Genomic DNA, 26,974 nt, shown 5'->3' with positions numbered 1-26,974 from the left:
GTGTGTTCTTTTGTTTGTTTGTTTGTTTTAAAGGAAATATACAGGTACTGATTTATTCAGACGGTATCCATCTCTCTCCCGTTCACCCAAGGTCTGTTCTTTGGGTCTGGTGCAGCTGCCTCTATGCATGATTAACCTCTGTTCAGCCATACACAGAAATCTTTTGTCCTAACATACACAAAGCAAATTATTTTGGAAAGCGAGAGAGCACAATTAAATATAAAACTCAGCCGTATTCGACTTTAAAAATGCCTCTTTTATGTCTCTTTTATATTTTGAACCTGACTTTTATGTAGAGATGCCAGTTATATTTTTTTATTAGACCTGTCCTGAACTCTAGCTATTTTTAACTCACGATTTTTTTCTCTGTAAATTGGTCCTTTCAGTAAATTTTTTAAAATCTTGTGGTTGTTGATGTTTTGGGGGAGTAGAATAGTAGCATTGGGGGGCAACTAGAGACATTTCTTTTCTATAAATTGCCAGATGGATATGAAATTTAGCAATTAAGTTGGCTGTTGCTAAATTAAGGGTTTTGAGCAATCGTCTTGATGACCAGAGATTGACATTTTCATATCTAACCCTACTCCAGAGGCTGCCGTGTAAGTGCAAAGTCCCAGCTATGGTGGAAATGTGTTTTCCTTGATATGAAGTTCATCTCCTTCCAGCCAGCTCAGGATAACAGTGAAGATTTCTGATAAGGTGAATGGGAGCCACAAGTATGAGACACACTTGGGTAGTTAAGCACATTGTCTCTTTCCATAGAGAGGAAGAAGAGAATGACGTCTTGAGAGAAAGATTTGAGGACTTAAGATGTACATAGAAATCGAGTCTTGGTTTGGTTGCTGATTTAACTTCTAACTTTCAGAGATCTAAAGTTTAATCCACCAGTCATGAATCAAAGCTGCGCCAGGCACCATGCCTTACACATCATAAGCAGGCAATAAACATTGGTCCAATTGGACTATAGCTGTTGGTGATGAGAAAGGCAAAGTACATAGACACAGACCTTGAACGTTTTTTTTTTTTTTGCCCTCTGCAGGAGAGCACCTTCTGGGGTTCATACCAGGCTCATGTCCAGGGCTAGACCCCATTGCTCCTCAGAGGTCCCTTACTTCATTTTGAAGCCAGTGGTAGTGATGGTGGGTTGTTTCTCTCTCTCTCACTTGTGCGCGTGTGTGCGCACACACACAGGAAAGGGACGTGCCCATTTGGATGAATATGTGAAGCCAGGTTTCAAAGTCTTATAAGGCCATACTAAACTCTTTAACTCAAGATTCCAGTTTCTGGTTTTGTTTTGTTTTTTTTTTAGACTTGTCACCGTATCCAGATAATTATGCCTGTGCTTTTTTTTTTTTAATAAGTTGGGTCTTCTAAGAAAAAACCTTTAGATCGCTCTAAGTGTTGACTATGCTCACTGTCTCACCCTCTCTAAATCCCCTGAGGAATTTTGAGGATTTGAATAGAAAGAACTTCCTTTTCTTTCTATACATATCAAAGACTTTAAAGAGAATTTAGTTGCTGCTTCTTCAGAGGAATAACTTCACCTCTGTCTTACCATAGAAGATTCTGCTCAACAGCAACGGTTTGGAAACACCTGTATTCATAGGAAAAGTTAGTTGCTTACACCTGGAGTTGTTTATTTTGTGTAGCTAAATAATTTTGGCCTCTTGCTGCAATGAATGATTACATTTCCCATATGCCGGCCTTCCAGCCTCTGTTTCTTTCTCTTTTCCCTTCTATGATCTCGCCCTTTTAGCCGTTTATCTCTTTGCTGTATTATTTCTCAGGAAGAAGATAGGCAATCATCCTTTTCTAGAGTTCACACAGGTCTGAAGCCAGTGAGGATCTGAGTGTTTGCTGAGAGGTTGGGTCTGCTTTTCTCCTGTCTCCATCCTTGTATGGCGATGAGTTCTCCCCTTGACTTACCTGATGGTGTCTGGGCAAAATTCTCAAGCTTTTAGTTTAAAGAAATCTCTGGGAACCAGAGATTCTGGTTATCTTACTGAAGTAAGATAACAGCAAGTCATCTTACTTCAGTTTAGGTAGACAAGGCCATATGTGAACCTGTTATGCAGTTACTCTTAGAAAAGATCAATAGAAATGAGGAGAAATGGGATGAAATGGTACCTTCATGATTGTCATTATTGTTTTTATTTTTAGTCCATGGCTTTCCAAACTGTAATGAATAATTGAGTTCTTAAGGAACAATTCTTTCCCACCGCAAAAGACATCATCTGTTTCCCTGAACAAAGTAGCCAAGATAAGAACTATTAAGAACACCAGCTTATCGGATAAATCCATTCTGAGTTCAGCACATTAGGCATATATGTTGTACGTAATAGAGCACACTACCTTGTTACCCCTTCTAATAGAAAGGAACTAGTGAATGTGTGTGCATGGTAAACTGAATGTCAGTGAACCTGCACCAGAAGGCAGGTGCATCTTGGATATAAAAACTGTGTTCAGTATCTTTGCAAATGAATCTGTTTAATCAAATATTGAATTTTATTCAAATTCCAAAAGAAACAGCCAGCCAGTTGTTTTTCCTCCTGATGTTCCTTGTCATTCATGCTCTTTGCATCCCAAGAAAAATAGCCTTGTTCGGGCCTCAAACATTTGCATGCACCCAATTAGAGCACAAGAGCGGTGTTCTAAGCACTTCAGACATGCAAGGGAAGAAACTGAACCTCTTCTCCGTGACAGTCAGCTTTCCCTGTTCGACTTTTAGGGAGAAGGTTAAAAAACATGTGAAGTTCAAAAAGGAAAATGATTTAATAATTTGAAACTAAAATCCATCTAGAAAACCTGAGTTAAAAATGAATTTCTAAAATGGGAATTAATCCATAGAAGTTGATGTTTTACATCTTTGGAAGTGGTGCGGGGCCATAGGAATTCTGTTAGGTGTATTAGCTGTAGCGAAACATGTATATTAAAGATTGGAAGACTCTGGATTCCCCTTCCCCCTCCCCCCAATTATGGACTAAGTAAATTAAAAATATATATATCCATAAACTACACATCCCACCGATTATGTTAAACTCCTTTGTGGAGCAACAACTTGCTCTATCCCTTTAATTACATGTGAGGGTTTAGATCTTTTCTCCCCCTTTAAGGATTCTAAGGGGGGAAAACTAGAAACATAGCAAATCAGAGCCTAAGGAGCAAGCTAAAATTCTCCGGGTTTCAAAGCGCTTTAGAAATTGTAAGCAAGTGGTCCCGATCCATTTGGTTGGAACTGCAGCATGTAAAACCTCTAGTCACAATTCAGGGTTCAGTTGGAAAAAAAGAGTTTTCTTCCTGCAGCCTTCACAACCTATTATTCTCCCATTTGCCTTTTTGCTGCCTCTGCTGCTTCTCCCGCGGCTGCTGTTTAGGTGAAGTTATATTGTGCTTGGTAAACAGACAACACTTAAATTCTCAGGTTGTTTGCACACCATTTTAGGTTCAGCTGCAGTACCCTACTTCTCTTATCTTTTATATTCCCGAGCAGATGTCTTTCATTAATTTATGGATTTATCATCGTTTTTTTTTCTTTTTCTTTTCTTTTCCTTTCTTTTTCTTTTCTTTTTTTTTTTTTTTTTTACACCTGGCAGCTGTCTCAAGTTTCAGCAGTTATTGTCTATTTTGCATTATACATAGAATTGAATGTCATCTGTCTTCACAAAGCTATGGCTAAGAGAATTGAGGCAAAGCCACATGAGCTGCCGGGACAGATCTTGTTTGCGTTCCATCCCCCCTCACCCCACCCCCCCCTTTACCTCCTTAATATTTATTTGTGCTCATTTTCTTTCCTGGCCTTGAATGGAGCTTAGCTCGTGTTCAGTACAGCTGTATGTTTACTGAATCTATTCCATCATGAGTCATTGTGCGTGTGTAAGTATCCTGGAAACAGCTAGTGCTTTCTTGGAAGAACAGTTGCTTTTCAGCACAAGCACTTAAAAGGGAAATTAACCAATTGGTCAGTTCAGATTTATTTTGAAGAGAAAAAAAAAGGATTATCTAACTGTTGGCTTTTAAATCTTTCATTAGCTATTTTTAATAGTTTATTAGAAACATATATTTTATGGGAATTTTATCTTAATTACACGATGAGCAAGAAATAAAGATGTATTCTGTGTTTCATTTCCACTGATTGATTCCAAGTATTTCCAACAGGAAGCATTTTAAAGCAAAAAAACGTACTTGAGAAATTCAAATTAGGATGATTTTTTTTCATGAAATAAAAAGCCTCTAAATCCCAACCAAAATACGATGGATACTTTGCTCTGTCTTTTTAGATAAAAAAAGACGAAAACATCTTAGCATAATTTAAAGACACTGAAAGCTCCAGGAAGTTTTGGTGGCTCAATAACTATCTGAGAACCACAGCAAAACAATTCGTTTTGTATGAGACCAAATTTGAAAAGGTTTGGAACTTTTCCCTGCTAATAATTAATTGTACTAGGTTGTTTGGACGTAGCCTTCTGAAAGAACAGATTAGAACCCAGATCTGAGGATGTTTGTCAAAGTTTGGACTTGCCTAAAACTCTTATCACGAGGCAATAGGAGACAGCTTGCAACTATTATTTCACTTATCCATTTGGACAGATGGTCCTGAAGTGTGCCGGGCTCCTTTAGTCCCCTCTCTCAGTCTAATGGAGGAGGGCCTTTCAGCCCTCTCCTTGGCACAAGAAGTATGTCAGTCATAAATTATCGTCTTTGTAATCATTAAGGATCTCAAACAAAAACACAAGTTCAGTTAAACTGCTTTGGCTTACAGATAAAACATCAAAATTTCTTTCTTCAGTGTTTATTTACAGTGAAAACAAAAGGCTCAACATTTAACCTTTCAATTTACAAACTAAGGTGATCTTTTTCAAATTGCGTGATATTAACGGGAATGCTAATTGATCAAATTCTCAGCAGAATATTTGGTCAAACCCCCTGTTATAAGTAGTCAAGAACTTATCAGTATTAATTCGATTATGCTTCTCTAGGAACTTTCTGGTTTCCCTGTGTTCCTAAGCTTGGTCATGCCGTACTTGATGATGGTAATTTAGAAACTTTCACCTTTCCTAAATATTTGTGTTTATTTGACCTTGCTTCATACGGTGTGAAATTTTTGTTGGGTTTGTCAGCCAAGTGTGTGTGTTTGCTTACGTGTGCGTGTGTGTGTGTGCGCACACCCACATGTACATATTTTCTTTTCTTTTTTTTTTTCCCTTATTTTTTCCCAGACTCTCTTTTAAGAGAAAATCCTTAGAGAAGCTTCTAGGAAGGACCCTTAATTGACCTTGTGGGGGACCACATTGATTTTCTCCACGTGCATCTTCATTTCTGATAAATTATAAAGCCATTAATTTGCTGAGGAAATGGCAGGGCCAGGCTGCGGCACAGATGTGACCAGAGCCATCCCAGCTCCGAGTCTGCTGAGGAGTGCCAAGAATCTGGGGGAGAATCAGGAAGCCTGGATGGTTATGCTTAGCCTCACATTCTCTTGGGAACTGTTTTAGTTGCTGCTGTTTACAGATCTAAAAGGTAATGATGTTTCCAGATAAATAGACCTTCTTATTTTGGGTAAGTGGCCATTTATTGATCTGCTAACCCACATTTATTGATTTGTTAGCTCCAACCACTGTGCCACTCTCAAAGGAGTTAACTATAAATCCAGGAGAGGCAAATCGTATTTGGTTTTGGATCGTTGCTCTAACAAAAGCGACACCCCCTCCCCGTTCTCTCGGTGCCCAAACTACCCCTCCCCAGTTTTAGCTGTTATTGAAAAGGAAACAATTAAAAGGATATAATAATAAGACAGGAAGAAAGTGAGTCAAGATGCTCCGTTATATGAGCGCTGAAAGGTGAAGTGTGAAGCTTGCCTGACAGTGTTCAGAATAATGCATTTTATATTTTCGTGTACATTAGTATAATAATTGGATGTCATCTGCGGAGAGCGGAGAGAACAAACAGAACTGTAATTGTGAAGAAGGAAACAACTCTCACGATAAAGAGTTGTGCAGTACCTGTTGGGTGCATTTGTCTCCTTAGCAACAAGTGAACGTATAGATAGCGTAAGGACTTCAAACAGGGGGAACGTTTTGCCATCCTCACCACGAAGTCTCCAGGATTCCGCAACTAAATTGTGCATCTTCGCCATTATATTCGGCAAATTCTGACCGGCAGTGGTCATTGTGAGCAGGCAGCAGCAAGTTAGTGGTGGATTCCATGGCCAACGCCATTTATCTTCCAGAATTCCTATGGCTGCTGGGTGGTGGGCCTCCAGATTCCTGGGGGGGGGGGCAGGGGAAGGGAGGGATGGTAGGTGCTTGTGTTTCAAGAAATTGTTTCCTTAACCAATTGCATCCTACATGCAGGAAGGATTGTCACCCAATCACTTGAAAAAAGCAAAGCTCATGTTCTTTTACACCCGTTATCCCAGCTCCAACATGCTGAAAACCTACTTCTCTGATGTAAAGGTAAGGACATATTTCATTATTAATGTTTTCAATTTCTGTGCATGAGGTAGTGATTTGAACTCTTGGAAGTTAATGGAGATGAGTGTGGAGTTGGTTGGTGAATACACCTACGTTGTAATTGATTTAATGCATTTGTCCTTTGGTCTAAGGCTTCGCCAAGCAAAGAGGAGGCTCCTTGTGTGTTAAGACAAAAGGATTGGGCGCACAGGTTTTCATTCTAGTCTGGGAAACTTAACCTCCGTCTTTATGTGTCTTAACTCCTGGGGAGAAATTTCAGTTGGTCCTGGAGGGATGTGCTTTAGAGAATTTTATTTTCCTCCCCTCAGCCACAGTAAACTGTTTCTGTTTTTGTTTCTGTTAGTTTCCCCATATTTGTGCTTAGGAAAGCAAACACTAGCACCTCTTTTTCCCCCTGTCGAAAGGAGCGTACATTGAAATTCTCTCTGCAGTAGCTGCTTAAAAACAAAAGTGATGATTGTCTCTTATTTACAACTTAATTTGTTGTTGATGTAGAGTACACTGAGCATAAGGAGAATGAATAAAGTGACAGATTCAGGACACATTATTCAAATGAGGATATGAAAGCTGTCGGCCTACAGCTGCAGCCTCCCTCATTCTACAGAATATGGGGACCTCCTGGTTCTGTGTGTGTGTGTGTGTGTGTGTGTGTGTGTATGCGTCTGTGTCTATGTGTGGGTTTTAAGTAATTGTTTGCAACAACTTGATGTTGTGTTAATCATCTGTAACTTTTTAAAACATAGATTGGGTTTTGATGATGATAATGACACACATGGTATCATTATCCAACGAACTCGATAAACATTACATTAGCCGAGATTAGTTTATTAAGGCTGGGTGCTCTTCCCCCCACCCTCTCCTGCCCACCCCCGTGTGTACAAGTTCTTATTTCTGCCACGGAGAACCCACGAGCTGCCAAAATGTGCCCCTTCCTCCGCGACTCCCCTCTCGCTGCAGTGGGTTTTGTGCCCGATGTCTGAGTCGTTTCATTGGCCCCTTTCGCAGGCCGACCCATTTCAGTCTTGCCTTCACTGGTGTTTTACTTGGCCTTGTAAGAAAAGTTCTGTTTTCCCTCCTGTTTGCTTTTAAATCGTGTAGCAACTTCAGCCTTTTATCTCTCTCCTTCCCTGGCTGAGCTCCTTAAGGAAGGCATGTTTCCTCCTCCTTCAGTGCCAGCAAACTGGGCAGGATGGGAAGGCAGAGAGAGGCAGTTACTGAAACAGCTGGATAAGAATCATTAAGCCCAAGAAAGGTCGAGTGCCACAGTAGACCAGGACAGGGTTGGGACCTTGTGGGGGACCATCTGAAACTGACAAACTGAAGGGCATTTGTCGATTGGTTGAGGACCAACCAGCTTCTAGAGCCTAGTTCTTCTTCCAGGGCATCCTCCCAACCCTTTAGTTCTAGGAGGGGGACATTGAGGAGAGGGAGAAAATTGTTATTTTGTGTGTGTGTGTGTGTGTGTGTGTGTGTGTGTGTGTGTGTGTGTTTAGATGTCCATGTTACCTCCTTCACTCCTCTTGGTGCTGTGATCTGCAGTGTTGTGATATAATGATAACAACACCTTATATTATCTATAATACAATATCCTTTCATTCAGAAGGCCAAAGAGCTTTACAAACTGCATACATAGGGATCACTCATCTACCACTGACATGCAGACACCTAGAGGGTGGAAAGTAGAAGCCATTCTGAGCCAGCAACACTATCCAACGGTAGATGTAAATATTAGAAGCATTCATGCTTTTGCACACGTGTGGCGGGGGGAAGGGCAAGGGTGGGGGAGATTGTGGATTTGTAGCTTTAGAAATACCGGGCACTGTAAACCAACAAGAAATTGTTCCCATTCCTTTAGAACACATCTAGTAATTCAGCTTTGCAAATAATCACTCACTTTATGTAAATAACAATTAAATACCTGGGTGACCATTTCATTTAAAAAAGCATTAATATTCAGATTATAGATTCCATCCATATTCTATCCATACTGGGAAAGAAGGCTGTTAGTTAGAATGTACGTGCGTCTGGTTAACTCCCAATTATCCACTCTAATGGAGGGGAAACAGTAGGGCATATAAGGCAAAGCAGAAAGTCACCGAAGGTCATTCCTCTTTTATTTTTGGAATGAATTATACATTGTTAACTTTCCTAATTGTGTTTTTTCTTTGGCTAGTAATAAATGAATTTATATTCCCTGAGCTTACACGAATGATAGTGGAAAGTCATGCATAGAAAGGGAAGGATAGTCCAGACAAGGTGTTCCAGAAACTTTCTAGGAAGCAATGGCAGAGCGTTCTTGGATTTCTTTAATATTAAGGAAAATCCAGAATTTGAATATTGACAGTGCATATACTCATGCATATGTATGTGTTTTATATATATATATATATATATATGTAGTGTGTTTGTATGTATATATATATATATATATACACACACATATCTCTATCTAGATATATAAATGTGAATACTTATTTGCAAGGCTGAAATAACTATATAGATATACGATCCAAAATTTTATTTCAGTCCAGATTCAAGAAACCACAGAATTGAGAAATCCCTAGAAATTGGAGAAGAGACCTTAGGGTTTTATCAGAAATGAAACCCTGCATCATATATCTTGAAAAGGACATATTCTTGTGACTCTGGACCAAGTAATACTTGTCGCAATGATACAAGCGTGTACTTGTTTGTGGCCACATACATGAAGAGAAAATTCCTAATTCTAGCAAAATGTCGCTTTCTGAATCACAGAGTCACTTCATTTCAAATAGTGATCAGAAGTTCGTTTTGCAAGTAAAAAAACCAAGAGACTCACACGAGTGGAAAATATTTTGTTTCATGAATAAGGTGTAGCCTAGGTGTCCATCCAAGACACAGTTGGGAGGTAGCGCTAGACCGAGTTAATCTCCAACCAGCTCCTGGTAGGTGAGCCCCACCAGAGCGATCCTCCCTCCCTTGTATTTTTCCTTAGGAAGGGAGACAGTGCTTCACTCTCCACTCTGGGAAGGAAGTGAAGGTTTTTAAATTACCTTGGAAAAAAAAAAGAGGTAGGAGGAAATCCTATACAATTCAGAGACGTTGGCTTGGTGAGAAAAATTCTTCTATGGTGATGATATACATGAAGGATGAAACCAGGCCCGTCTTAGTTGAACTCCCAGAGTAAGAATCTAAACAAAGTTCCGTGTTCTCACAGAGAGTCCAGCTTAATTCCCTCATCCCAACATTCAGCCGGACAAAAAGCTCGGCTCATGGGCCTTCAGCTCCTTTGAGAAGGGCAAGGGGGCATGTGGGAGACGGAGGCCGAGGATCCATGGGCCTCCACCGTCTTCCCGGGCACTCCTGGGTGCTGATTTTAATGTACAAACTAATAACTCTTAGACCACTAAGTACAACAGATTCAGTGCCATTTTAGCTTTGAAGAACAGACGCTCACGGCTTTTCAAGCCGGCGGTGTTAAATGATGTATCTCATTCCCTCCACCCCTTGAGTCAACTGCTGTCCGGCCAGATTAAGGTGTCAGATTGATTTGTTTTATACATCTTTTGACCATGCTCATTGAATATTTAGGAAGTTTCTCCAGCCCATATTGAGGCTGAGATGTCCCGTGGGAAGCATTAATCAAAGTCACAGAGACTCGTACACTGTGGAAACACAGCCTCTTTATTGTAGCGATCAGTTTTTGCAGTAACACATTAACACGACAGAGCTTGCCTTGATAGAACAATTGATCCTTTTCTGGGAAGCCACTACAGAATGGGGGACATTAACTCTTTCAAGTTGCACACTTTTTCTCCCCCAAGGTGACTCTCTGGAAAAGAGGGGGCCGGCCTCTGCTGGTGTGGCCAGCAGCCCAAACGGAACGAATTTCAGTAAATTTCAGTTACCTCCCCGTGGAGCAAACCCTGCTCTTCAAGCTGTTGTGCTGGTCATTTTCCTTGTCTCATGTTTGGGGAGTCTGTTGTTTTTGCCCATTCTTCCTCTCTGGTATTTCCATTCTCTAACAATAAGCTTTAAATCTCCCTTTATGTCCCATTCCTAAATAATGGCGAGTGCACTTACTTTTTTGTCCTTCCCCATTAGGTCATTCATGACCATTCTAGAAAAAAAATACCCTTCTATTTTTTTCCTCTACAGTACTCTTGTCCATATGAGACAATGTCTTGTAACAATACAGAAGCCTAATCTCCATGTCAAAGCAATTTTCATTCCCCAGTGCACAGCCTGCTATCATTTTGTAATGTTTTGTTTCTTATTCTAAAAGAATTAAAAAGGAACAGTAAGCCGTCACGGGGGCCTGTAGTCCTTATCTCAGTGTCTGGAAATTTGGACAGTGTATTTTACTGCTGAGATAAAATGGAAAGAACTCCAAGTTCAGCAAATCGTAATGGGTTTAAGTTCTATTGAAATCGGCAACCAGAAGATCAGATAACGGGGGTCCTTCAGTTGTCTTTTTAATCGGGTTCCCCGCAAGGCTGAATAGAGACAGAGCAGACACACAGAGTGAAAATATAATTCTTGGATAGGTTAAGTACATGTTTGAACTCTAGCAAGCAGAAGCGATTTGCTGATGACTTAATCATTTTCTGGTCAATTATCTGTAAGGGCCCTTGCAACTCCATGGCAATTATGATGCAAGTTGGCCTTTTGGGAGAAACACCAGTCTCCCTGCTTCTGTTTCCTTGTTACTTCCATTCTCTGCCATAAATTTTCATTCATTTATTATCTTTGCTGGTATAGAAACAACTTTCTGTGTAGTAATTACAGCCCCGATACACACTTTAGCTGTCATCTTGCTGGAGTCTGGATGTTCTCATGGCCAGTGTTTGATAAGTGGTCTTTGTTGATTTTTGATGAATGTCCATCTTTTTCTGGGGGCCCAGCGAAGGGAATGCCTGTGATGACAAAAGGCAGGGGGTTGTCTGTCAGCCTGCCTGATATAAAGCTATGGATTTATTGGTTTTGACTTGGCAAGTTGAGATGCATCTGTCCTTTACGTGCACAGAGGACTGTCAATAAGAATGGTATCACTTGCAGTGAATCCAGGAAGACATCTTCATTTAAAAGGTCATTGGGAAACCTTGGTAAACAAAGTTGTAAAGCCTGATCATGTTGTTGTAACTTGGCATTTAAAAAACTGTAATAAAGATTCTGTCTATGCTGTCTGTGGACTGTGTCTTAAGCACACCTCCCAAACTGCATAGACTCCAGTGGGAAGGGGGCATGGGTCCTCTCGAGTGCTGGCTGTAGGAAGTGTATGAACAGGTACGGAGGTTTGACCAGACAGCACCAGCCGTGGGTACCGGGTGCAGACATTAAGTGGAATCATAGCCGACGGCCACGGGGATCACCCACTACCCAAAACTAAGCGAGTGCCAGATTCCTCCCCTTTTGTGTGAAAGCCATTTGCCAGCATTGAATGAGATTGTCACGTGGTGACACAAATTCTCTTTAAAAAATAAATCACGCTCGTGGTGAAGTCACGTGACTCACCATCTCTGGTACTTGAATATGACGACTTCCCAGGATTCTGTGGCTTGAACGCATGTCCATAAGAAGTATACAAATGCAGTTTGTTCTACCGAAAGATGAAGAACAACGTTTCAAATAAGACATTCAGCTTAAGGAAAATCAGATTTAGAACATGAGGTTTCCATTTGAGATGTGGAGGGTCGTGACGCAGTTTCCATCGTTAGTTGGTTTTATAACATCCCGTAAGTATATCATTGCTCTTGCCACCATTTTGGTGGAATTAAACACATACCTTTCCAAGTAAGGAAGGGAGGGGAACTTTAAAAATTCTTCAAATGCTTAAAGAATGAATGAAGAAAAATGGCAATGTTCTTATCCTTTTCAACATTTAAATTTAACAGTTCAACAGATGCATTACCTCTCAGCTCATCAAGTGGTTTAGCAATTTCCGTGAGTTTTACTACATTCAGATGGAGAAGTACGCGCGTCAAGCCATCAACGATGGGGTCACCAGTACCGAAGAGCTGTCTATAACCAGAGACTGTGAGCTGTACAGGGCTCTGAACATGCACTACAATAAAGCAAATGACTTTGAGGTAGGAACTCATCTTTGTTTTTCGGTCATCTCCCTTTTTTTAAAAAAAATTTATTTTCTTTAGAAATGCCCCAAACCTGTCTTTTTTTTTTTTTTTTTTTGCTTTGGTATCTCACACAAGCATCCCCCAGTAGGGTAAGAGGTCGAGTGGCAATGAAGAGCCCCCCGTGGGTCCCGTCAGAGTCCTGGGAGCTGACCCACTTCCGTTTCCTTTCCCATCCCCCGCCTCTGCTGCTTGCTTGGAAGACCCATGTGGCCACACAAGAGGGAACTGGCGAATCCAAAGAAACGGCAGCAAGGAACACACACAGAGTGATTCCCTTTCCAGAGAAGAGGTCCCTCCCCCAATAGGCCTTTTTCACATTTAATTCTGGCGTGTGGATTGAGTTGACATATGCTGTGTTCAGTGGTAGCTTCAAAAGTTGTTTTCTTAAAATGTCTAGAAAGATTGATGGGGAAGTGATTCCACGGTTTCAAACTTTCATGAGCATTCATTTCCTTTCTGGAAGAAACGGTGTGAGAATTTCCCAAGTACCTATGATGAGAGACCCATGGACGTCTCTGTTCGCTTGTTTGCTTCTGGTTTTGTTCTTCTGGGAGGACACCCTTGTGTGTTCATTTTGCACACGTGCAGCTTCACGGGCTTGCTGCCCTTCCTTCATACGGTCTTATACATACTTGCATGTGTCTGCAACCTGCATATTCCAGGCACATATGAAGCAGTGCAGATGGTTCCCAGAAAGCCGTATCTATGCAACTATAAGAGATGTGTGGCTATGAGTAAGGCATTTCTTTACTGGCTGATGTGGTGCCTCAGCGTTTTTCATTGAACGGGATGACTTTCCATGAGACAACAACAGCGAATCTCCCAGTACCCACAAAAGCATTTCGCTGAGCCCTGCTGACTGGGGCAATGATGGCTGGAAGTGGGAATGTGGGAAGGGTTCTGCAGGCTGAACCTCTGATGATGAGAATGGACAGGCTGTGGCTTGACAAAGGTGGTACTTCTCTTGTAGTACCTTGAGGAGGAGAATTTTTCCCCCACATCTGCTCGTGCGCGGACCTTATGTTAATATTCTTGCTTTCCTTACGCAGATAGGTACCCCCAAATGCCCGCAAAGTTCTCAGTGTCAAAGGAGAAAGGGGCGGGCTTCCCTGGTGGCGCAGTGGTTGAGAGTCCGCCTGCCCATGCAGGGGACACGGGTTCGTGCCCCGGTCCGGGAGGATCCCACGTGCCGCGGAGCGGCTGGGCCCGTGAGCCATGGCCGCTGAGCCTGCGCATCCGGAGCCTGTGCTCCGCAACAGGAGAGGCCACAACAGTGAGAGGCCCACGTACCGCAAAAAAAAAAAAAAGGAGAAAGGGGCACCTCGGTCTGGCCTTGTCAATACCGACCTGAACCCCACTGTCCCCCGCTGCTTGCCCATTCCTCTGGGGACCCTTCTCCTTAGCAGATCAGTTTTTGTGGCTTATGAAGAACTGAATGGGGAAGTTTAGCAGCGGGAAAGTCATGGTTTTTCCTTGAAAGTTGGAGTGTTTATACTGCAAGCCACCAATTTCTCTTTGCTATCCAATACCAATGTATTTTTCTTGCCAAATGGATTATAAGCAAAGTTTTTCTTTGGCCAAACACATTAAAAGTGAGGCTCCTTCTTGTACTTACTGCTTCAGTATTTTAAAGTCTCTGTTGGAACAGAGCACTGGTTTACTGTTTCGACAGAACACTCTAGCAGAGTTCTTCTAAAGCTGAAGATTGTGACAATGGCTAAACTTTTTTTTTTTTTTTTTTTTTGGCCACACTTTGTGGCATGTAGGATCTTAGTTCCCTGACCAGGGATCGAACCCGTTTCTCCTGCATGATGACGATGGCTAAACATTTTAAAGAAATCTTATTAAAAGCTTCACTTCTCCCCACCCCCTTTCTGATAAGTCTTTTGCTGTCAACTTTGAGCTAAGAGAATTCAGCGGTGTGCTAGTGAACTAATTGCAGTTTATTATGATAAATATTCGTTTGGCGGCGTGCGTCAAGCTTCATAAAAGAATTGCCCGAGATCCACGGGATGGTTTGTGCATTTTTGCTGAGTGACATACTCAAGAGAACAAATCCTGACAGTGCCCATTAGGATTTTTTAGGGTCGTGTAAACCTTACCTGGTTGGTTTTAATCCCCTACTCAGCGCAAGGGCCAAAATGACACAAACGGGATGGCTGGAATCAAGAGATACCCAACAAGCTGCTCCGTTTAGCATCATCTAAATCCTCCTTTAATATGATTACCATCTGATATTCCTCTCTTTGTGAATCATATCCACTTCCAGCCAGGCCACCTCTCCTTTATCTGCAGTGTCTATTTTAAGACTGCTTCAGTGCAAAGAGTATGGGGCCCAGGGAGCAATTTTGTCACTTCTCATGTGACTTCAGACAAGTTATTGGACTATTCTGGGCCTTATTCCTCCTTCAGTAAAAACTAGGCTCTTTCCGGAAATGTGCTAAGAACAAAGCAGGAGCTGGATTCTGCCCTGCCCCCTCCACTTACCCACACATATGCACATACACACCCCTACCACCACATATGATCCTAATATCATGAAGTAGTTTTTAATTTAGCCTCTCAGTTTGGGGCACTTACTAATAAAATCTTCAGATAAGATGATCCTTCTTTTCTGTGCCTTTGTGCATGGAGGTCAGTGCTTAAGTGAGATGCTTAAAAAGCCGCTGGTCCAATTGCGGTGAGCAGGGGCTACTCTTCGTTGCAGTACGCGGGCTTCTCATAGCGGTGGTTTCTGTTGTTGCGGAGCAGGGGCTGTAGGCGCGGGGACTTCAGTAGTTGTGGCTCGCGGGCTCAGTAGTTGTGGCTAAAAAAAGCCTGCGCGTAGCAATGAAGACCCAACGCAGCCAAAAATAAATAAATAAATTTGTAAAAAAAAAAAAAAAAAAGCCACTGGTCTTATCATTGTTGCTCTTCCAGTGTGGACCGTGGCTGTGAGCCAGAAGTAGACCCAGCACCTCTATCTGGTACCTTAGCTGCTATTGCATGCACTGCTTGACTTTTGCATCTAAGTTTCTCCCCTGAAGAGCAAGTCAAGTGCATCTGCAGTCTAAAATGAGCAAGTGAAGAAGATGGCAAAGTAGAGAACTGTACACCTGGTTTATTCTTAAATTTTTAACCAGATATGGGGCCTAGTAGAGAGATGGAAGTTATGCCTACATGATGCCCAAAGATCCAATCAATTTAAAGGAATATATTAAACCAACCATTAGCTGGCCAAATAATAAAACGTCTTCTTGATTGCATTTTAAAATTCCTCAATCAGTTAATCAGTGGTTTGTAGCAATGATAAAATAGCTCACATTTATTGACTGTTTAGTATGTTCTGGGCACTCTTCTAAGTGGTCTACCCATATTAATTAATTTAATGTGAGTCCTAATGATATGGATATTAATAGCAGAAATACTTCAGCTTGCCTAAAGCTTTATACTGTTTCTAAAGCAGTTCTAAGTGGGTGGGAACAGGGGAGCCAGGCAGAGAGAGCGGGGGTGAGGCTAACGCTTTTCTGTCCCTTGCTACCTTCTCCTTCCTTCTTTCCCTCCTCCTCCTCCCCTTGCCTTTTCTCAGCTTTCTGCTCCATCTCTGCCTCTGTCATAAGCTTGCTGGCGGCACCTCTGTCACTGCTAAGCGCCACCCCCCTCCAGCCCCTGCTGCTGATGGCTCTCAAGGCTGGAGTGGCTGCTGACCCCTGGCCTGCGGGAAAATAAAGCAGATGGGGAAGGTTTATCACTAGTGCAGAGGGAGTGGCTCGCATCTCCCTGCTCTTCTAGACCCTGCGCATTTCCTGTCTCGTATGAGTCAGAACCTTCTAAGTGACAGGAGAGCCTGTTCTGCCTTTTGTATCAGTTTACACAATTGCCAAGATTCTTGGCACGGCATTCAGACTTGGGGTGGTGAGAGCTTGAGAAGTCCCAGGGGATGTGGAAGAAGACACTGAAGGGGGAGGGTAGGGGGGGGATGAACCACGCTTTCAGCTTGTGCTCAAGGGAAGAAAGTTGGCTACAGGACAGGGGTCGGGCATCTCCCTCCCAACACGAGTCCGTGAAGGTGTTCAGACAGGCACGTTCAGTGACAGGCCGCATTTTTTTTTTTTTTTTTTTTTTTGCGGTACGTGGGCCTCTCACTGCTGTGGCCTCTCCCGTTGCGGAGCACAGGCTCCGGACGCGCAGGCTCAGCGGCCATGGCTCACGGGCCCAGCCACTCCACGGCATTTGGGACCTTCCCGGACCGGGGCACGAACCCGTGTCCCCTGCATCGGCAGGCAGACTCTCAACCACTGCGCCACCAGGGAAGTCCAGGCCTCATTTTTAACTCCCGCTTTTCACGTTAAATGAGATGGGTAACAATACGTTCGTCGTTCCAGGTGTTATGGTATATATTGCCATGCTTCATTCTCACTTCATTTTGAAGAGCTTCCAAAATTGATTTTTATAGGGAGGGAAATGAGGTTTGGGATTCCTTCCCAGTTTTTAAATCACACTGATACTTCTGACTTCAGGGGCATAGGAGTTGAATTTTATTACTTCTGTTTCCCTCACAACTGTGGCAGGGAAAGAAGGCAATGAGCGCTGTCAGTTTCCAAGGCAGGTTGACACGTTTTTGCAGAGAACTCAACTAAGGCAACCGATCTGTGTAAGTCACAAAGGTTAAACGCACTGCTCAGGGAGCCGGAAGACAGCCACCCTAGGTTGACTGAGGTAGGCTGGCCGCTGGGAAAGGCAGGATGACCCAGAGCTTGGGGTCTGGGATGGCCTGCATGGAGGTTGGGAAGAGAATGTCGCAGACCCCTTCTTCTGGGCTGACCCTTCTGACCGCAGGGGCATGTGCTTTGGACTGTATTGCTTTTCTGTTTCCCTCACAACTGGGGCAGGAAAGAAGGCAAGGCTTGCGATCAATTTCCAAGACTTCCCTGAGCACTCCTTCTCCTTTTCTCCATTCCCATGAGCTAGCTCTTCCCCCGCGGTGGTCAGCCAGGTGTCCCCCGTGGGCCATTAGTGGCTAGCCAATTAACTGCGCACAGGGTCCAAACTCGCAGGAGGAGTAACTAACTTCCCTTGCCCTCAATAAAGACCCAGGGCTTTGGATGGAAGGCTTAGAAACAAATAGAAAAGAGAACTTGATTCATTGATTAGTGGGCTTGTAACTGTCATTTCCTAAGATACTAATAACTCACGGGGCAGACGCTCCATGGTGGAGCCAGTGGTTTGACTTATTTCTAGGTGTCACATGACAGGCAAGAAGGGTACTTCTGCAGGCCTCTCTCTGTGTCTTCTCACTCTCCTCTTAGAAAGAGAAAATGAAAAGGCAGCACTCCTCACATCCCCCCACGCACACACCCACCCAAACGCACGACACTTAAACACATAGAGAGCATCCACTCCCTCCACCAGGCTCACCCCCATTCCCAGCCCACTCCCGCTTTCCACACGACGCACGTTTAAGAAGATTTAATATATTTGGAAGTCCTTCATTCGCCCTGTCCCCTCTTTAAAGAAAAATGAGGACAGGTGGATTTAGGAAGCGCTTCCCTCTGCTCCAAATAGATACTTAAATATGAGTGATCATTTGGAAAACTGGCACAGGAGGGAAACCCTTTTACTGCTCTTGCAGTCTTTTGGCCTCAAAGCCGAGGTGTCATTTAAACGATCACACAACGCACTCTTGGTGGGTGGCAGGAGGAAAAGAAACCTTTGCCGTTTCCTTCCCTGCCAGTCCCCCCATTGACAAGCCAAATTGATCTTTTAAGAGACTAAATGAATGTTCTCTAAATATATGTACACACATGGCTATCTGGAAACATATTCCTCGTACAGAATGATTGCCTGAAATTTGAAGGAGGGAGCAGTAAAGACGCCAGGCTGGGTGGGGAAGGGTGGGGGGAGGTGGCAGGGGTAGGGGAGGGCACAGGGAGAACTGCGTGCCCGAAGCTTCATTTTTGCACCGCTGTCCATCTGGGATTCAAGGTGTTGATCAGTATAATGAAGCAGGCCCATTGATTTATCATCTATTTGGTAATGTCGTTGCATTTTTAGCGCCCTGTGTCTTTTTTGTCATTGGGTTACATTCAAGCACAGTAAGATCAACGTTCAAACCTCCTTACTCAACAGCTTTATTAGTTATAGCATTCCATGACCTTTCTCAACATTCTTAAAGAAAAAGATACAGTGTAATGTCGCTTTACTTTGCTTATTGTCCTTTGTTGGGGGGAACAAAGCATTTTCTACAGTGGCTATAGCACATAATTATACAACTTTCAATGGCAGTGTCTTGGTATCAAAGTTCAGAGGAGCCTTTAGAAAAAAAAAAAAAAAGATGTTTTGTGGCAGCCTAGGGAGGGTCTCATCTTTCCTTCAGAAAATAGTTCAAGGCTCTTCTGTCAAGCTTCCCTACTTAGAGCTTTTTCTCCTCCTGCTTCATAAAGTTTAAAGCAGATTCAGTGGAGTTCTATGATCTATTTCCTTTGAAAGATTGTTCCTCGGCACAGAGAGGCCCTTTGACTTCAAGAGTTCACAGATTCATGTCTTTAGGTATCATATGTCTGACCTTATCAGTTACTCCATTTAATGTCAGAGAAAAAGTCTCAACTCTTTGTGTTTGTCTGTTTTGCCTCTGTGAAATGATTTGGTGAAAAGACCATCCTTTTTAACACACCACTGAGAGGCCGTTTCTGCTGCAACCTACCCTGTGGCTTTTCTCTCTTTAAAAAAAAAAAAATTGTCCTTGTGTTTTGTGTATGGATGAGTTCACAGTGAGAATAGAATTATACAAGGGCAGGCGCACACACAAAAAAATCTTTTGCTTTCCTCCCACACCTCCCCCCGCCCAGTGATCTATTGGCTCTCTTGGTGGCTGTACCCCAACAGGCAAAGCCATTTAGCAAACACAGAGGTGGCAGCCGCGTCCACTGCTGGGACAGCATTGGGTTTTTCCCTTGCTTCGACCTACCCCTAAGGCCTTCATAATTAATTGTCCTTCAGAGATGAGGAAAGTTCAGAGACAGTGTGTGGCATGATGGCCATTGTCTGACGTTCAGTTCTCCTCGCCTCGCCTCTTTCTCTGTGCCCCACAAAGGGTTATCAATAGGAGAAAGGGAGCCCGTTCTCTGCTGAGAGCCGCCGGTGGTGGTTGGAGCTTTCAGTGGGTCGGTATCATTGTGTTCGGCCCATCCTGGATTAAATGTCTGCAGGTCTAACCACCTCTTGAAAAGCAGCCTGTTTATTTCGCCTAGATTAAACAAACTCATTTAGCGAACCCCAGGCTTGTTCAAAAGTTGGTGATCCCTTTTCACGTGGCAGATAACATTTTAAATCACATTTCCTCACCCCATCCCACCCCGGCCCCGCCCCCAGGATTTTATTGCACTTTTAACTGTTGGGTTCTTTTTCAGCCATAGGGCAGAAAATGAAATGATCATTCAGTCACTTCTCTTAACCACTTCAGTGTACACTTGCCAGAATGAATGTTTTTGCAAACATTCTTCTGACGAAGCGTAGGACTTTGGTTCTTGAAAGTAGATTATCCTCGTTTTAAAATATTGTTTCACCTTCAACGATTGCCTCAAGCCAGTCTTCAGTGCTATTTGGTAACAGGACGTAAAACAAATACAACCTGTTCCCCACCCCCCCTCCCTACCCCTGCCCTTTTGGCTGAGACACCAAATAAAGATGCACTATGGAGACAGCTATTTGCAAAGTAAAGGGAAAAGAGAGCGATTAACGATGATTATACTACTGTTCCTGTTAAATAGAGTGAAGCCAAGAAAACAAATAGAATCGTTCTTCCTAGGAGCAGTTGAACCAGCACGTTAGAGAGGTTTAAGATCGCTTCCCTGTAGTGTTCACAGAGACCTCAAGGCAGAAGGAAACCGTATTTAGAGAGCATTTCTGTGTCCCTGAGAGCAGTGTCTTCTGGAGAAAGGGGCCTACAGGATGGGCAGAATCTATTCTGTCCCTGTTGTTCTTTGAAGACACTCTCACAACAGACCCTTTGCTATTGAAAGAGAACCTGGATCTGGAAGTTGACACAACTACTAGAGTCATACCAAAAAGGGGATCATAAAAAATTAAAGTTATTCTTATGAATCTTTCATTAGAAGTAATGAAAAGGAACAGTAGTGTAGTCTAAGTCCTTTGTGTTGCCAGCCCTTCTTCCGGCCTCTGGGCTATTGTTCTTTCAGCTCCTCAAACAGACTTTTCACTTTCAAACTGACAAAAGTCACTTAAAAGCCAGACAGCTGTACTAACACACCCACCTTACGAAGCTGGAGCCAGGGCAGGTGCCGAGGCCAGCTGAGAGACCTTGTTTAAAATGGGCAGGGGCAGCTCCCTCCTGCCTTCCTGTTGTTTTCGTGCTCTGCTTTGAGGTGGACCATTTATTGCTACTGTGCGATCCTCCCTCCAGGCGCCCCCAAATATTTCTTGCATTTTCTTTGCAGCAGGAAACCTTGACACTCATGCTAATGTTTGTCCCTCGGGTTGGGTTGAATGGCTAGGGTCAGGTTCGTGGAAGGTGGAGCACAGAACTTAGCAGAATCACAGGGAGTTTTACTCAAAACTCTTTCCTTCCGTTTCTCCCCCTTCCTTCTCTTTTTCCAGCCTTTTCCAACCAGTCTGAATCTCTCGTAAGCTTTTCAGATTTCTGTGGCCTCTTCAGGAGTAGCTGGGATTGGATAAAACACAGCCACCAGTGGTGGGGACAAGCCTCACCTTAGGATGTGAGATACAGCTAGAGAGAGGTAGGCAGGTAGTCCTGCCCGCATCCCAGGCCTCAGGGCGCAGCCGCCATGGGCCCTGGCGAGTCCTCCCCGTGTGTGTATTACAGCCCCCCTGCTCCCCTGTCACCTTGTGTACAGTCTGGTCTGTGACACTGATGGTGATTATGTCATTATTTTGCTCTGGGGGCCCTGGCACATCTGCAGAGCCCAAGCACATCTTCTTTGTTGCGCTGGCAATCGTCCTGCACCACAAATGCTTCATTAGCCCTGCTGGCGGCCTCCTTGCCAGACGCGAGTGCCCAAATCCAGGCTTCTTTCTGCTCCGTTCTTTTGTGCAGCTGATGATCGCGTATTCATCTTCCTGGTTCTTCCCCATTTTCCTCGACTTCTGAACTCCAGATGTCCCAGTGTTCTTGCCCAGAGCCCTTGAAAGTGCACAACGCGAAACAAGGCAACTCTTTACCCCTTAACCCATCCTCACCCCTTCCCACCTTCCTACTTTTCTCCTCCCCAGACGAAGAGTGATTCTGAATATCTCCCCAACATGAGGACTAACGTTTTCAGACTTGCAGTTTGAAAAGATACCACGGGATTGCTCCCAACTTACAGTGGTACTTACGGTTAGAATGAGGACTTATTAGGCATTTGCTTGGAGATGGGTGCCTTCCTCCTGCAGCCCCTTCCCTCTCCTCGGCTCTTTTATTTCCTCCTGCACATTGCCACGTTTTACCAATCTTCAGCAAGCAGTCTAAAATGTGAGTACAGAAAATATTCTTCATGCCTCGCTGAGCATGTTATAGTCATCTGAAGGTTCTTTTTCTCTGCATGGCATCTTCGTCTGCACTCTACCCTCTCCCAAAATCCCCTGCCCCCTCCTCCTGCTGTCATAACCTTTTTTTTTTTTAATTTATTTATTTTTGGCTGCCTTTGGCTCCCCAACAATGACCTATTATTAGATATTGAAAGTGACGAACACGTGGCTGTTTTGGAACCGAGCTAAAACATTTCTCTCGAGTTTTATTCTATATGTTTAGAATACATACAGCACAGCTTTTCTTAAGGTGTGCTGATTTCTACATTAACTGCAGGAAATTTTAGAGCTTAATATCTTGGGCTGTGATGGGTACTACATAATCGGTATGTTTAATTTACCCTTAAATGTGAGTTAATTGATCTGTGTTAGGAGCTTCTCCAATAGAGAGTTTAACCAGTTCTGTCCCCCCACCACTGCAACATAAGATGTTTCCAACGTCTCTCTGTTTGAGTAAAATGTAGATTTTAATTTGAAGGTCTACTGAAAGGAGTAAGTTCATATTTTTATAGGAAGCATGGTCAGATCACTGTCCTGAATTCTAATTCGGAATCCGAGGACAAAGACCCTGGCAAGGATTAAAGAAAACCCCCTCCGAGGAGTGAGTTGCTGTTTTGTACTAGGTTTCTGAGCTTACCAGTCATTGACCCCTGTTCTGAATATTAGGAACAAGCTAGGTAACAGAGTGAGGACAGAGGTGGCCAGATCAGTAGGCCAGCAGCCCTGGGCAGGGAGCATGTCGGGAGAGGCGGGTACCTGTCACTGATTGCATCATTTTCGAAAGACTCAGGATGTCCCCAGAACATTCCTAACCTGCCATTTTTAGATCATTATGGTTTTATCACCCTTGGGTTTATTGAAACCTTTTTAAAAATGTAACTCCATTCTCAGAACACACCACTTCTCAAGGTAGTAATTCTCTAAATTTCTTACCTGCTGTGAAAATAGTATCTTCTTTGTATGGCTGTTAAAGTGATTTCCCTGGAACTCCAAAGGGATATCCCTTGTTAGAATATCCTGGGATTTGTGAACAGGACTGTGGCCATATTCTCCATTTCCTCTCTGATTTTAGAGACTTTGATCATTACTCCCTCTTAATCTTCATTTCTCCAGATTAAGGAGCTCTAATCCTTTTTAAAAGTCTAATCTCATACAGTAAGTGGGTTGCGTCTGATCATTTTAGCAGCCCTTCTGTAATGCTCTTCCGGCAGGACCATGTTTTCCTGAGGGACAGTTACAATTACAGGACAACAGGGCAGAATTCCAGTGGGCGGCCACATCACGGTTTTATACCTCACATACACCTCCAGTGCGGCTTTTTTGATCGCCCCCAAAGTTCATCCTCAGAGGCTGGATTTCTTGACTAGCATCTCAGTAGCACTTACTGGTTCAAATGATCCTATGAGACCAATTTATGAGACCCTTGGCAAGTATTCTTGCAAATCTGATCGTTCTACGGAACATATCCAGCCAAATAAAAATTGCACAGATCCACCCCGCTGTGCAGATGTTTTCAGTGTTTTTGTAGGTAACGTATTGGAGTGTTTGACATCATGAAGACACAGCCTTAACCTTGGGCTTGAGTCTATAAAAATGACAACTAAGGCAAGAAAACTCTGATCTCTGTATTATTCTCAAGCAGGAAACAAAATGTTCACTTACAAGTAGGTATAATTTTATATAAAAACATCACCTTGAGATCTTAAAAGGGACTTCCTTTGGGGGAGTCTTTCCAATGTCAGTGGTCCTGGACTAATAATAGCGTAGAACTTAAGAGCATGGTTTCTGGAACCAGTCCCTGGGATCAAATCCCAGCGCTGACGCTTTCTAGCAGTGAAACCTTGGCAAGTGTCTTACCCTCTCTGTGCCTGCCTCAGTGTCCTCATCTGTAAAATGGGGGAAATGATAGTGCCTACCTCACAGAGTTGTTGTGAGAATTAAATGAATGTCCATGAATATGTTAGCACAAAGTCAGCGCTATATAAGCATTTGCTTTCATTCATTTGTCAAGCCAAAGAGAAGTTCCCTTGTCGCCACTGTCAGTAACCCAACTCTTGCATCATTTCCTGCTGACCCTAAACAGGAAAACAAACAAACAGAAGAGCAAACAGGGAGTTCCCGTTAGAATTGGGACAAAGAGTCAGTGCAAAACTGGTTTTGAAAAGAGAAAGTGATTCCTCCTGCCCCAAGGTTGGCTATAAAGATGACAGCAGCCTGGAACAGCTCCGGGCTTCTGGAGTCATGGGTTCCAGATGAGAAGGGCAGCCACGAGATGACAGGGTAGCGTGGAAGGAGCCCCAGATGGGAGGGTCTGCCCCTGGCAGCACCTGCCTCTGTGGGCTCCACTTCGTTCACCTGTAAAGTGATAAGATTCAAAACAGAGCTTTGTTCTAGCTCTGAAATTCTGCGATTCTAGAACAGAAGACATTATGCCTTCTCTACATAAGTCTCGTGCAGGATGCAAAGCCTTAAGCAGTGACTGTGGAGGCCCTGGGAATACAGATGGCAACCAGGTGGGGCCACTTCCACCCTCGGGGTGCTGCTGTGTCTTAATTATCTTAGTAAAAATCTCCAGGGTGCCCAGTTTAGTGTTCTCCCAAGGCCCTCTTTGCAGATCTTTTAACAGTGCCCTTGGAGATGTGGCAACTCCCTTGCTGGGATTATAGAGGCGAATTTTTCAAATTCATAGACAATTTATTGGCATTATATTTGCTGCTCACTTTGTTGTGGTGGCTAGGGCAGCCAAACAGTGAGGTCATTCATCCGAGAAGCCCTCATGCCTGTGGGTTTTCTAGGAGACGATATGGACCTGAACAAACTAACAGAGAGCCTGTATACCTGTCCCCACACACGTTCCACCGAGGCCACAACTCAGCCCAGACAATCGGCCTGTGTAATACGTATTAACTTCTGTAGAATATACAACATCTCCCCTCTTTCAAGACAGAATTGTTTTAGATGTTATAACTACCATCACTACTAGGTTTGGTTGGTAGTTTTTGTAAAAGCAACATCATCCTTCCCTTTAAGCATGTCTCAAATGATAGTAATCAGGAATGTCTTTTCCACTGGGATTTTGTATGTACAGCTTTCTGTTTGGGAGGTATCCAATCCTCACACAGGTCACTTGGATATGTTTTTTTCTATCTTTCTTAACGGTAATTGTACCCAACCTCTGGTTTTTTTTTTTTAAGGCTACCTTAACGGTGGAAAATAAAATCTGGTACTAAAAATGACTTTTAGTAAAAGGTAATACCATTCACTGAGCACAGATATGGGGGTTTGAGTAGGGGTGAAGGAAGAGGCATGATCAGAAGCAGAAGTCGGCTGTGCTCTCAAGGCCACTGTACTTCCTTTAATACAGAGAGTATTTTTCAAAGATTTATCATCTTTTTTTTTTTTTTTTTGGCTGTGCTGCACAGCTTGCGGGATCTTAGTTCCCCAACCGGGGATTGAACCCGTGCCCTCAGCAGCGAAAGCGTGGAGTCCTAACCACTGGACTGCCAGGGAATTCCCAGAGATTCATCATCTTAAATGACCTGAAGGTGTACAAAATAATTTGTATGTAGACTCCTGACCCTGCCTTTCAGCAGGGCCAGTCCCAGGTCTCGACAGCATCCTAAGTCTTCCCACCGCAAACATTACCTCCAGACCCATGAGGTGTCGGTAGGGTTCTAGAGGACTTCCAAAGGCTCCCGGGGCCCTTCTGGAATCTGTTTCTCTGACTTTCCGAGCTATTTACCTTTCTTGAGAAAGGAATGTCAAAGCCCTTCACAAAACTCTTAGGTTGCTTTTGAAATACGGCTCATGCTTAGTTTTGCAAAGGGTAAGCCTGGAGGAGAAACCCATAGAGTTCCCTAGAACACAAAGCAGAATTTTTCTGACTTTTTTGCCTTTCATCCCAGTCCCTTCCCAAAACAACCCAGGTATTATTGGGGCTGCATCAGCTGTTGTCAGCAGAGTGGCGGTGTCTCCCGTGACCCGGCGTTCTCCGAAGCTCTGTTCATCTAGCATCCGTATCTCCCAGTGCCTTCTTTGGTGCTTACTCTGAGCAATGCTATTTCATTGTCCTGCCTCAACCCCACTTCCTAGCAATCTCTCCCTAGGCTTCTCTCTCACATTGCTCCATCCACGTGAATAAAGGGCACACGCTAGTTCTGATGTTAGCCTGGGCAAAGCGGAATTATGAAGGTAAACCTCTGCAGAAAACAATCACGGAATGCATTCTCCAACGAAACAGGAGTAACTGCGATTATCCGTGCCCCAGCTTCCTTCGTGCAATATTGGAGGGTTGATGCCATGTTGTTTTTGAATAATCTCCCATCCAAGAAGGGCAGCAAGCTTGGCCCTATTTATCCTACTGCCTCACCCAGTAATGGTAGCAAAAGTTAAACTTCAAGCACTATGAGCCTGTCTTGAACTCAGACGCGGTTGGCACATAATTCATGGGGTTGACTTGAAGGGAAGTTAGTTAAGGCTGCAGAGTGACTGGTATACTGCTTATTTTCCCCTCGAAGCTGATTCATTACCTGTGTCACGAAGGAGGGATAGATTCCTCCGTGTAGTTCGTTTGAATATTTGCTGGCAGGAAAGCTCCTAACGAAAAGCTCGCTGTCAAAGCAGGGCAAGACTGAGGTCCACCTGGTTCTTCGCATCTCTCTGTGTGGTCCATTAATTATTCCTGTAGACACGGCCAGCCTTACACGCATCTGAGGAGTGGCGTGACAATGTAGGTTGAATTCGGGTGTGTTGATCCCAGCTACCCTTGCAAGAACTACTAGTGTGCTGACACAGGATTAGAGAAGAATGAAAGAGCATTAGGCCTTCAGAAAAGTGGTTAGCTCTTAAGTGTGGCTGAGAGCAGGG

At 43.5% G+C, this 26,974-nt stretch overlaps 1 protein-coding gene across 1 annotated transcript in view; it reads left to right on the top strand.

The window, feature by feature from the left end:
- The window catches only part of PROX1 (prospero homeobox 1), a 53,627-nt gene that overhangs the window by 10,789 nt on the left and 15,864 nt on the right, over window positions 1-26,974 (top strand). The window contains exons 3-4 of the mRNA XM_082660199.1: window positions 6,351-6,452; window positions 12,344-12,538. Coding sequence (XP_082516325.1) covers window positions 6,351-6,452; window positions 12,344-12,538 — 297 coding nt within the window. The remainder of the gene's footprint in view (window positions 1-6,350; window positions 6,453-12,343; window positions 12,539-26,974) is intronic.

The sequence above is a fragment of the Grampus griseus genome, assembly GCF_964374135.1.
Source record: "Grampus griseus genome assembly, chromosome: 1".
In the NCBI taxonomy this organism is placed as follows: domain Eukaryota; kingdom Metazoa; phylum Chordata; class Mammalia; order Artiodactyla; family Delphinidae; genus Grampus; species Grampus griseus.
This window is presented reverse-complemented; position numbering and strand designations above follow the sequence as displayed.